General features: G+C 48.7%; 1 protein-coding gene across 2 annotated transcripts; it reads right to left on the bottom strand.

Moving 5' to 3' along the window:
* Positions 1 to 51: 51 nt before the first annotated feature.
* On the bottom strand, positions 52 to 11,678 carry LOC131587277 (probable glutamate receptor). 2 transcript variants are annotated; one of them, XM_058854940.1, is made up of 11 exons: positions 11,559 to 11,678; positions 9,674 to 9,782; positions 7,487 to 7,518; positions 6,391 to 6,450; positions 5,501 to 5,680; positions 4,522 to 4,748; positions 4,165 to 4,262; positions 3,438 to 3,655; positions 2,743 to 2,968; positions 2,012 to 2,259; positions 52 to 1,450 (listed from the first exon to the last, which is right to left on the bottom strand). In XM_058854940.1, exons 1-11 carry the CDS (start codon positions 11,655 to 11,657, stop codon positions 1,349 to 1,351), a joined length of 1,599 nt encoding a protein of 532 aa, XP_058710923.1. In that variant the 5' UTR covers positions 11,658 to 11,678; the 3' UTR covers positions 52 to 1,348. The 2 variants fall into 2 exon arrangements, with proteins under 2 accessions (XP_058710923.1, XP_058710924.1); XM_058854941.1 differs by lacking the exon at positions 11,559 to 11,678 and adding an exon at positions 10,475 to 11,207 and having other exon boundaries at positions 9,674 to 9,863.
* Positions 11,679 to 11,768: the final 90 nt, after the last annotated feature.

Genomic DNA, 11,768 nt, shown 5'->3' with positions numbered 1-11,768 from the left:
AATCTCTCCTGCTCTGTGCAGCTCAGCTCATTGAAGGGCTGATCTACTTTCTCACCCCACAAACGTTGCTCAGGCTGTGACTGAGTAAGGGCTGTTGATCTGAGTTAAGGATCAGCCCTAGTTTCCCAACACTTGTTTATTCCTATTAGCAGGAGGGACAGGGGAGGGAGTCCTGCAGCTACACTGAATTCCTTCACAGCAGCTGGAAGCTGAGTCTCACTAAGTTCCCCTCACAGAGAATATGCAGTGATGGAGTCAGGATCACCCAGCCCCCTTGCTTTCTACTGCCTTCAGTTCTCCTGCTGGGACTGACAAGGATCAGTGTCTGTTCCTGCAGTGCAATTAGAGCCATTCCCAAGGAACCCAATTTGCTTTTTCCCTCCTTCAGCTGTGCAGTTCATAAATTGAGTGATTTCACCACCAATTTGCCCTAACACTTACATGCCTCAGGCATCCCAGTGCTGAAAAACAGTTTAATGAGGAAAGTGTTTAACATGCAGCTGAGAAACCTGTTCCCCTGAACCTCAGAATTCTTTGAGAGCAGGAGAGTGATGCAAAACACCCTACATATCTCCTTGCAGGGGCTCTGGGGCTGTGCTGTGTTTGACTCATCCCCACACCTTCCCTGCTCTGGTACTCATGGATTTCCACTGTCACTCCTCAATTCTTGGACAATGAGAACAAAACATAGTGTCACCCAACAGTGGCCCTTAACCTGTGATGGAAAAGGACAAAGGACAAGCCCTGCCTGTCATTTCTTAGCTCCAGTGGTTCCTTGGTGCCAGGGGCTCCCTTTCTGGGGTTTGGGGTGCAGGGAAGGCCTGTTTGGGGTTACACGGCAGCACAGTAAGTTCTGATTCAGGAATTACCTTCCCAGGGACCAGCACCTCCTGCTCAGGCAGGGCAGGGTGAGGCTATTTATAGTGCAGTGCTTAAGTTGCTGTTCCTGATTACAACAGATGGATGCTCATGCATCATGACTGTTCCTCACACAGGAATTAGTAGCAGAGGCTTTATATTAACCTGTCCCCAGTCACTTCCTCCTACAGGCTCTCATGGACTTACAGGGTGAACTTCAAACGTAAACATGGATCTGCCATCCTGGCCAGCTCAGCCCCAGTTTATCAATTTGTCACAGTTCCACTTTACCTCTCATCAATCTAAATTCTTCCAAGCCACTTAATTTCCTTGTGTCTGCAGCTCCACCACCACTCCAGAAGTGCTCTGTGTGTATGTAATTAGCAAACTAACACTCTAGACTAGCAGAAAAACACCTTCCTACACTGAGATACAGCTCCTAGGATGTGGTACAACCCTAACACAGGCCCATTGCTGCAGCAAAACATCCTTAAGCATTTGCCTTCCCTGATGTCTCCTGGCTTTGTCTGGAGGTTCCTTTTATGCGTAGACGAGTGCAGATTTCTTCTGTGAAAACAGAGCAACAAGATTTCTGAAAGAGAAAGGGGAAGAGAAGGCTGTGGGTGGGTTGTTCTGTGGATCTGTATTTTCCAGGGAGGGCTGGAGAGCAGGAGCACCAAGGGCCACACTTGGACACTGGTGCAGTTTCACTCTGTGTGTTTTCCTTGTTGAACGACTAAAGAACAGCCACCACTGAGAATAAACTTGTTGTGGATCATTTGCTGTCTTCTCTAAAACTCAGTGTAGTGGAATGCAGTTTGGTTGCCTTGGAATTTCAGGGAATGGGGGGTCAGGGGAGGAAGGAGTGCTAGGGGGTTATTTTGTTTTTATTATATTTATGCTGTTCAGGCTACAAACCCATCCCACAACCCAGGCTGTGAAATTCTGGCACTTTGAGGAGTAACTGCACAGCTTCCCCTCATCCTTTCCCCACTGCATAGCTTTCCTTAGAAAACCAAGGTCAGTGTGGAATGCTGGGGCCTCGCTGGTGCAGGAGGGACAGGGGGAGGCAGGACAAGGTGCAGGGCTCACCTTGGCCAAAGGAGGGACACAGGGAGGCAGGATGGGGCTCAGTGCAGGAACCAGGGCTCACCTTGGTGTGTGCGGCTGTGCGGCGGCTGCTGCTGGAGAGCTCAGCTAGGGCAGCAAGGATACCGACAGCGAGGCCAATGCCCAGGGTGAGGAAGAGCCCCCCCAGTGCCGGTGGCTCCAGGGGCCCCCAGCGGTCCCGGCTCTGGCGCAGGCAGCTGCTCTCCCACCACTTGTTCCGCAGGTAGTCCAGGTCACCTGATTCACGCAGCTTGAGCACGGCAATGGACAGAGGCTTGGTCCAGGGGGATGCTGGGCAGTGGGACAGGGAGAGACAGGAGGATGGGAGAGCTCCCAGCCATGGTTTAGTTAAACATGGTTAATGGGTGTGGGGTCAGAGGTGTCACTGACCACAACACCCCCAGCCAAAGGCTTTTCCTGGCTAACAGTCATCCTACCCTGGCCACAGAGGGGTAGTAACACCTGTGAGATAAGGGCAGAGCAAAGGTGCTTTGGGAAAAGCAGGAGCAGACTGTCCCCTGCTCATTGCGTTAGGGGATCTGCATTCCTGGGGCCAAGGACACCCTTGGAGATGGAATATTTGTGGACTGGAGTTCAAAGTGAGAGCCAGTGAGTGCCAGTATTAATTCCCCACAGAGCAGTGACCCTGCTGTGCAGCATTTTCACTCTGGTCACCCTCAACACTGGCACTGGCTCTGGCCTGTTGCTGTCCCTGCTCCTGCAGCCCCCTGCCATCCCAGGGAGGAGTGGGGCAGCGGAGGGGCACAGACTCACCCTGGGTGGTGGCAATGCCGAAGCCACGGGCCCCAATGACCTCAGGGGCTCTGATGAGGTTACAGTGCCGGGCGGCCGCCAGGTCCTGCGAGATGGACTCGCCAATGAAGGCATAGTTGGAATCCATCACACGCTGCACAGCCTCCTGGTAGGTCTTGACCAGGACGTGCTCCCGCCTCTTCTCCATGTACTCATAGATCATCTGGTGGATGGGGTTCTTGGAGTTCTGCAGCCCAAAAATCCAAGAGTCAAACTCAAGTGTGAGACAACCACCAAATAATTAAAAATCTGCCTGTATGTGCAAGGGTTGTAAAATAATTTGGAGAAGAAGAGTACTTATAGCATGTGTGAACTCCTGCAAGCACAGATTGTCGCCAACACCGGGGACGAGCGTCACACAAGCATATAAGTGTCATAGATGGCACCTGCTGCCCCAGCTAAACAAGGGCAGGCCCAGTAGAGATATTTTTAAAGGAGAATACAGAATAAGAGTTCTGTGCCTTCTTTCCTATGAGAAGAGGTGGAAGAAGGGTTGAACAGAACAGGAATCGTATTATTTGAAGTATTACAGTAAAACTGAGAGAGTCAACAGTGATGAGGGTGTTGTAGGGGTTATAAAGTCTCAACTGTGTGACTCAGGCCCAGCTCGGCAGTCCTACAGCCCCTGTGTATGGGCACCATGAGATTCTCTGCACCTTGAAGTAGTAGAAAGTCGAGGAGCCCTCCAGCGTCCCAAACTCCAGATTCCTTTGCTTGACCAGGTCCTCAAAGGTCTGGATGGGGAGCTGCTCACTGCCAGAGCTCAGCAGGGCCGTGAAGTTGGCGATGTAGGCAGCCAGCAGGGCCAGGGTGAAGAGCCACCAGACCACGGCAATGACCCTCACTGAGAGTGCCTGGGGCCGGGGGCTGGCACCTGCACCACAGGGAACCAAGAACTCACCATAAATCACACAGGAGGGGACGTGGGGCCAGAGACACACCAAGAACTGCAGATCCACCAGCCTGAGTTAGAGACTTCGTTTGAAATAAAGGCAAACTGCAGACCATGATCTGCAGCTACACACAGCCTGAACCTGGAAGGCCCCACTGTGCTGGTCTGAGGCAGCACCAAGGCTGCAGTGAAGGGCTGGAGCAGCAGCAGTGGCCCAGAGCTCCACAAACTCCTCTGTACAAAGCAGCCATGCCATACTCAGCTGGGAATTGCCCAGAGCAAAGGTTACCCAGAGCAGAAAATATTCTCCAGCCAGATGCAATTACCTGTACAATCCCAGTAGGTCTCACACCTCCCCAAACTGGTTCAATGCTCCAAGTGTCCCTGCTAAGATACCTTTTCACCCCAGTGTCATGGAAGGAGCTGGGTGCACCATCATCTTAAAAACCCCACTGCTCCCAGAGCTGCTCTGGCACATCCTCCCAGCTCACCTTGCAGGGCCAGTGCTCCTGCTCCAAACCAGAGGCTGTTCAGAAAGGTGAAGTGGTTCTCTTCATTCTTTGGCTCATTCCATTCACAGGGGCTCAGTCTGTGGGAAAATGACAGGATAAAACCAGACATTGAGAGGGAAAAAATAAAAATAATCCCCATCAAGAGATCTGGTATTCCTCATGAGGAGTTCCCACTCGTAATTCTGGCTTAATCTGACAGGGTTTTAGCTTTCTTAGCCATTGTACTAGAGCTGTACAGGAGGCTCCACAAAGCAAAAGGCTCCCTGGGACTTTCTAATCTTTTCATAGGTGAGAAAGCCACTGACTTGAATACAAACTGTGAAACAAATCTTGTACCTGGCGACAAGAAAGAGGCAGAAGCACGTGAGCAGGTAAGCAAATAAAAGGGCTGTCCAGGTCTCCTTGCTGAAAGGAGACAGGAAGTGGAAGAAAGACATGTCCTGGGAGGCTGTGTCCTTGCGGAGCAAGATCCCAATCCCAGTCTGCAGGAAGGGCGTGGTGAAGGACACCACCTCTTCCCTGGCTGAGGTGACAGTCAGTGGAGCCACTGCAATGTCAGCTTCCTGCCAAGGAGATAAAAACCAATCAGCCACCCAGCCCAGGGAACATTTCTGTCCCTCAAGCAGGTGCTTCCCTGGCTGAGTGGGCAGCTGTTGAAATGGCATCACTTCTCCACATCAACAGCCTTGGGATGGGAGCCCCAAGGAACAAGAGGGGTTTCCCATGGAAATCATTGGAATGGAATTACACCCAGTAGAACCATTCACAGTGAGGTGCTGGTTGGTATCTGGGGCTTCTGGTTTCCGTCTGTAGCAGGAGCTAGGCTGGATTTGCTCACCCAGAACAAAAGGCTGTTCCTGTCTGACTCAGACTGAGCTCAGAGGGGCAAAGAGCTTTAACTGAAGTGTTCCCCACAGATGACAGAACATCAGCCCCAGAGAATGCATCTGATGGGGTGAAATGTGCATTCAAGCATCTCTTGAAGAGTCTGGGCATTGCCATTCTGAATGAAACTAATCTCACCCAGGGGTTAAGCTTAGGCTAAGTTTTGCCAAGGTGTCTGCACAGTCTCACAGGCTACAGAGAAACACTGAGACAGACAAGTGCTGCCCTGCGAGTGCCTGGCTGGTTTCCTGCTGTGGCCACCATCTCCTTTTGCCTTATTTCCATCTCTGTAGGCCAAACCCAGTGCCAAGTCTTGCTGCCCATCAGTTCTACACTCCAGGCAGGAGAACCCCGAGTTCCTCAGCCCCTGAACAGATCCTAAGGAGGCCTAAGAGCTGCAGGGTGGGTGAGAAACACAAGCTGGCCTTACCCTTCTGAGGATCTCCCCGATCATGCCGGTCCAGTTGCCGCTGGCAGCCACGGCTCCATACTGGCCATCCCCCACCACCTTGACACGGTACTGGAAGCGCAACATCCCTGCCAGGGCTCTCAGCAGGTCCATGCAGTATCCCTCCAGCTCCGCACCCCGCACCATCACATACGGATCCTCCTGGGAGGGAGGGACATATGCACAGCTGCGGCCTCCCAAGGGGCAGAGACACCCAGGGGAGTAAAACCTTGGCAAACCTTCTCTCTTACTCCTTATTCCTCTGCACGTTCATGCAAGGACATTTCCAGGCTGGGAAGATAGTCCCTGGAGATATGAACCATCACCGGAATAAGTGAACTTATTAAATTCCGGTACCAAAGGAATAAGTGAAAATCTTTTCTCAGCCTAAAAGCCAAATATTTTCATTTTGGCCCATCAAAGCCTCAGGCAAGGGGCACAGGCTGACGGCAAGATCAAAAAATTCACTGCTGCAGCTTCTCCTGAAAGTCCTGCTTATCTGGAGCACCTGGGGATGCATTTGGGGGATTTTATCACCTGGTTTCATCCCTGTGTGACCTTTACATTGCTCCTTCCTCAGGCCAGAAACAACACACAGGGGACTGAGCCCCTCAGGTATAGCTCAGCAGAGAAGCCTGGCTGCCCCCACCCTGAGCACTGACACAGCGCTGTGCCCCAGGGACAACTTCCAAATTTTCCCTGTGCCCACTACAGACAGCTGGCACCTCTACACTCAAGCCAGGCCCCAAAGCACTGTGAGGAGCAGGGACATCACTGTCAAAGCAGTCCAAAGCACCAGCTGCACACAAATGGATGGGATATAAAAGGCAAAGTGCAGTTCCAGCACTTCCCTGCCACTGTCATGGACTTACCAGGATCGTTGTGACAGTCAGGGTTGGAAGACCCTCACCTGCTCCCCGGGACTCTGTGCCCTGCAAAGCAGAAATTGAGGAACTGTTGTATTTCAAAGTCCCAGGCTGGGCCTTACCTTGGGCTGACCTGGGAGGGATAGGGGGTGTGCCCAAGTTAAACCAGCCCCAAACCTATCCCGTGAGCTGCAGTGACTGCTGCTGTTTCCAAACTAATTAATAAATCACAGCGTTTCACTACATTGCCTGGTGCCAACAAAAATCACTGCAAATGTTGCAGACACATCTTCAGATGGTGTGTACAGCCTTCCCAAGAGACCAATGCGTGCTGCAGACAAAAGAATTAGCAGCCAATTAAGGTCTCGTTAGAGAGTAATTCCAGGAGATACAGAACAGTTGGAAGCCTGAGAGGAGGAGGAAAAGAAAAGTGGATTCACTTCTGTGAGTTAAAGATACATCTTCCAATTTTATAGTCACCCAGCTCTAGTGGATTCCTCATCAAAGCCACTTCAGGGCAATTTAAGCTTTTTCTAGTGAAGTGTCAGTTTCTATGAGGTTTGTTGGTCTTTAAAGCATCTGCTTATTTTAAACTTACAGGGTTATTTTTCTAGACAAAGAGAGAGGATGTGTATAATGTGTGTGAATAAATAAATAAATAAAAATATATAAATATATAAATACATAAATATATATTCAGTACAAGATATGCAAAGGAAACCTCAGTCCTTCCAGGACCCAAATGATCTTGTTTTAATTCTCTCTGTGCAATGGAAGGGTTTGAGGGATGAGCTTTGTCTTGGAAGCTGTGATCACAAGTTCCCCAGCTCTGCCAGCCATGAAGACAGGGCTACTGGCAGGTTCTTCCCCAGGGCATGACTGAATTTTGAGCTCTGGACAAAAAATTTCAGTCAAAAAACTCCTCAGAAACAAACAAAAACAGCACAGAGACACAACCAGCCATGAATAATGTACTTAAAATAATACCTCCTCACAGATCAAAGTCTTTAATTTACTCTGACCACTATTTCTGAATTAAATATGTAAGATCATCTGCCCTATGCCTTCATTGGTAGCTCTGCACTAATGAACTCAAACATACCTTACTCACAGCATCGTCATTCCTCCCAGCTCCTGGAAAAATACAACAAAATCAGATTTGTTTGGGGCTTGTATTTACAGCTTCTCATTTCACAGTGCACTGAAATAATCGGAATGATCACCCTCAACTCCTAAACTCCCTTTGTTTCCTCCCCCAGGGCACAGAAGAAGGCAGAGACAGGCATGAGGTGGGGCTGCAGGAGGTTCTAATTCACTAAATGAAGTCACTTCATGTTCCTCACCCTCTGAGGGATGGATCCTGCACAGCCAATGGATGCCTGAACAGGGGCAGCACCAGCTCTTCTGCTTCCTCACACAGCCCAGGTTCGCCCCCATTCCTGCCAAGCCGTATTTTCCCCTCAGCAGAAGCCAAAAGTTCCTCGTGTTATAAATCCATATTGTGATATTGGCTTTCGCAAGCATTAGGATGAATGTTATATGCTTTTGCTGTGTCTTTCCTTTCTCTCTTGCTAGGAAGTTTTAGGCGTAGAAGAATTTTGAATGTTAGAGCTATGTCCCTCTGTACAAAGCAAGATAACCCCTGATGGCAAGACAGTGGAGCCCAGGCTGTTATCAGCGGAAGGACAATGGAGCCCAGACTGTTATCAGCACTGACCACTTGCAGAGAAAGGAACCCCAGCTCAAATAAGATGATGATCAGAAGAAATCAAACCTTTATAGCGCATGTTCTAAAAAGGTGGAACCAGGGAGTGGCCATGCAAAATACTTCTTGGAAAAGTTGGAATATGCATTAAACCCTCACAGCAGGATGGGATAAAAAGAGTGTTCCAAAGATACCAGGTGTGTTCCTGGCAACCCGACAGGGCACCCGGCCGTTTTAACCCTTTGCTTTATCTTTATCTCCTAATGGTCTTTTTGTTTATATTAAACCTTTTATAATTTATTAATCGAATGAACCTTGTTTTTCACACTCACCACTCATTTCCAGACACTTTTTTCTCACTCTTCCTTTCCCCTACTGCTGCCATGTTCTGCATCTGAGATGCAGAATTAAAACAATGATTTTGTCAATGTACTGCTTATTAATGTATTGCTCGAGATGATTTTTCTAGAATCTGCTTAGCATTGTTCTTTGAACTCAGAGAATTTATGGCACAAAAGCCAAAAATCCCTCAAGATAAACCAAAAAATGTAGGGTGTTCTCACTCCTTCAAGCAAAAGCTGTGAGTTTTTCTCTAAATATAAAAGCATATTCATTATGTATTTATTTTTTCTTCTTTGGTGTTGCATTTTCTGACCTTGTGCTGAACTCCACACTACTGTAAAACAAAACCTGTTTTTTCCCTCTCCACTACAGTTCTCCATGGGGGCTGGAAATCTTCACAAAGGAGTTCTCTTGTCTCCCTTTAGAAACCCATTTAAGCCAGCAGCAGCTTTTGGAGGCCCCTTTCTGAAGGCCTGTGGGGTTCCCCCTTTCTGAAGGCCTGTGGGGTTCCTTGGAAGCCAGCAGAGCATTCTGAGGGCTCCAGATCCCAGCTCAAAGGCCCTTTGTGAGCCCTCCTGAAAGGCCCAGGGGCGATGGGGCTGCAGCACCAATCCCAGATCATGGCAGTGACACTTCCCAGCATCAAGCCTTCTGTCCTGGAAATCCTCCAGGGAGGCTGCAGCAGCACAGGACAAAGAGAAGGGCTCATCCTTCCCTTCCCCGTGGGTTGGTGGCTGCAGAAAGTGACTGTGGCTGCAAAAAGTCAGCTTTTTCTTTGCTCCTACTCCTGCCACTTTTCCTGTTCCAGTCCAGCCTCCCAAAGGGAGGCTCCTGCTGGACTCCTGGGGAAAAGGCTCCTGGCACTGGTCAGGACTGGCCACCTCACCTCAGTTTTCTCCCCCATCCTCAGCGCATCTTGCTGCAGCTCAAAGGATCATAAACTCACAGAAGTGCAGCTTTAACCACAATAACCACCCTTTTCCTTGGCTTTTTTCATCTTCCTCCATCTCTTACCATCTGGTTTTCAACTGTAGCAGCAAAGACACTCGGGGACAGCAATCACAAAGTCACAGCCACAAGGTGAGCCCTGAAGAATCTCTTAATAACCCATTTGTAAAGAAATTCCGAGATTAAGACAAAATCCTGCAAGCACTGGCAGGTAAAAACTGAAGGAATTAATGCTCTGAAGAAGAACAAAACCAGGTTTGGGTGCAGACAATACTTCTGAATCCTTTTCCTCACCTGCCTGGCTTGATTCCCTCAGGAGCAGCATGGTTGTAACCACACAGATTGTGAAGTGAAGACCTTTATCCATTGGATCAGAAATTCTTGCTGTTCTAAAGGAACCTTCCTGCTGGAGGTGAAAGGCAAGCAGTTAAAGCTGGTTCTACAGTTCCTCATCACTGGGTGAGATCAGTTTGTCCTGGATTTTCTGCTCCTATTGGAGTGTAAAAAACGCTCGCTCGCGGTGAGAGACTTCTCCAGGGTCAAGCTGTTCAAGTATAAGCAATTTATTATAAGGGTAAAAGGAGGGGAGACCCGTGTCCGCCACCAGCCTCGGCGTCCACGTGGTCCGGGGGAGGGGAGAGAGAACAGGTAGAGCAGTGGAGTAGAGGTTGGATGGGGGAAGGAGGGAGTAAGAGAGCGAGGCTACTGTTACAATCGATTATATGCTTTCCTATAGTGAATATTCTAATTCTTAGTAACCAATCACCATGAGACACACCCACTAAAGAATTTACATACAGCCTATGCCCTTCCCTATTTTAACATACAGTGTTGCATTTTACACTTTACAGAGCTTTACAAGTTCTATTCTTGTTTCTTTTACCTCTGGAGTTTCCTATCAGCAGGACATTGGTTAGTCAGCAGGGATTCTCCTTCTACTGGCTAGGCTATTGTTCTTTGGTCATATAGTAACCAGTACTCAGTATCTTATGACTCAAAGCAGGCTTTCATTTCTATCTCAATTCTAGGCCTCATGCCTTCAGAATCTTTTGTTAAACAAACACATTCAGGTTTCCCTGCTTCATCCTCCCCAACATGCTCCTTTTCCTGTAGAACCACAATTCCAAACCAAGCCTCCAGCTGAAAACAGTCATTACTGGGCTCAGCCAGAGCAAATACTAAAGAAAGGCTCTAGTGAAGTCCCCACTGCAGCAAAAAGGATGTGACAAACCAAAAAAAAGGGGATTACCCACTGGTGGTTCTCTCCCTGTCGGTTCCCCCCCAGCGAAAGGGCAGGAGAGGAAGCAGCAATATTTTTAACAGTGTTTGTTGTCCAACAAGATACAGGACACCATTACACCAGAAATGATAAAAAATAAATTTAAAATGCCCAAGAAAACTTACCATTTATGAGTGTGTAGGCAAAAGCATACTGCATGTGACATAACTTGCTGCTGACTGATGTTCAGAAAACACTGGATTTAGTGATCTTACCTCATCAGTTTTTAGGAAATGCCCCCAATCCTGCATCCTATGACAACTCTTAGCATTACAGCTCAGTGCTTTCCCTCACTCATTTTCCCCATACTTTTCAACTAATGAGAGGAATAATTAAAACCTCCACAGAAGGTTCTTTTAAATTTCAATTCTGATTTTGTTGTTGCTACTGTTAAGAAATGCTGCCAAATGGAATATGTTGATCTTTGTGAAAGGACCAGATGAGAGGGCTGAGATCTCAGCTGTACATCAGCCAACACTGACTTTATTATACAACTAGTTTTTAGACAAAGTAGCTGCTGCTCTTGGCTGTTGCCAGAGCAGCACAAAAACTGAGCAGCTGCATCAACCATGGGGGTAAAAAAAAAAAAGGAAAAGAAGCAGCAGCCTTCAGGCTGAGCCAGGGAGGAGCTGTACTCTTCCCAGTAGGTTTAACCTCTACATGCAACAAAATCATCTTTGTTTCAAACGGCCTCCTCTAAGAAAACCCAAATTAATCAGAGCTGGTAACATATTGCTGGCATCACCTTGAAAAGAAAGTTGTTAAACACGCTGCTTACCGATTATCTAAGAGCACAAATAGGGTGTAAATATGGATTAAAAAGCCAGGAAGGAGCCTGTGGCACAAGGCTTTGCCCCTTGCCAGAACCAGAGCACGAATTGAAGGCAGTTTCTCACTTACAGCGACTCCCTTGGCCCGTCTGTCTGTCCGTCCGTGCGGGAGCAGCTCAGGATGCCCGACAGAGTAGGAGAGGGGATGTCGCAGGCTCGAGCATCCCATGCTGGGTTAAATACCCACGAGAGGAGGAGGAGGAGGAGGAGGAGGAGGAGGTGGTGGAGGAGTGGCCTCTAAACGGGCCAGCTGGACCAGGGGACACCTGGGGCTTTGGGG

The sequence above is a fragment of the Poecile atricapillus genome, chromosome 22 (assembly GCF_030490865.1).
Source record: "Poecile atricapillus isolate bPoeAtr1 chromosome 22, bPoeAtr1.hap1, whole genome shotgun sequence".
Classification (NCBI taxonomy): Eukaryota; Metazoa; Chordata; class Aves; order Passeriformes; family Paridae; genus Poecile; species Poecile atricapillus.
The sequence above is the reverse complement of the archived record's forward strand: the minus strand, read 5'-3'. Positions and strand labels throughout refer to the sequence as shown.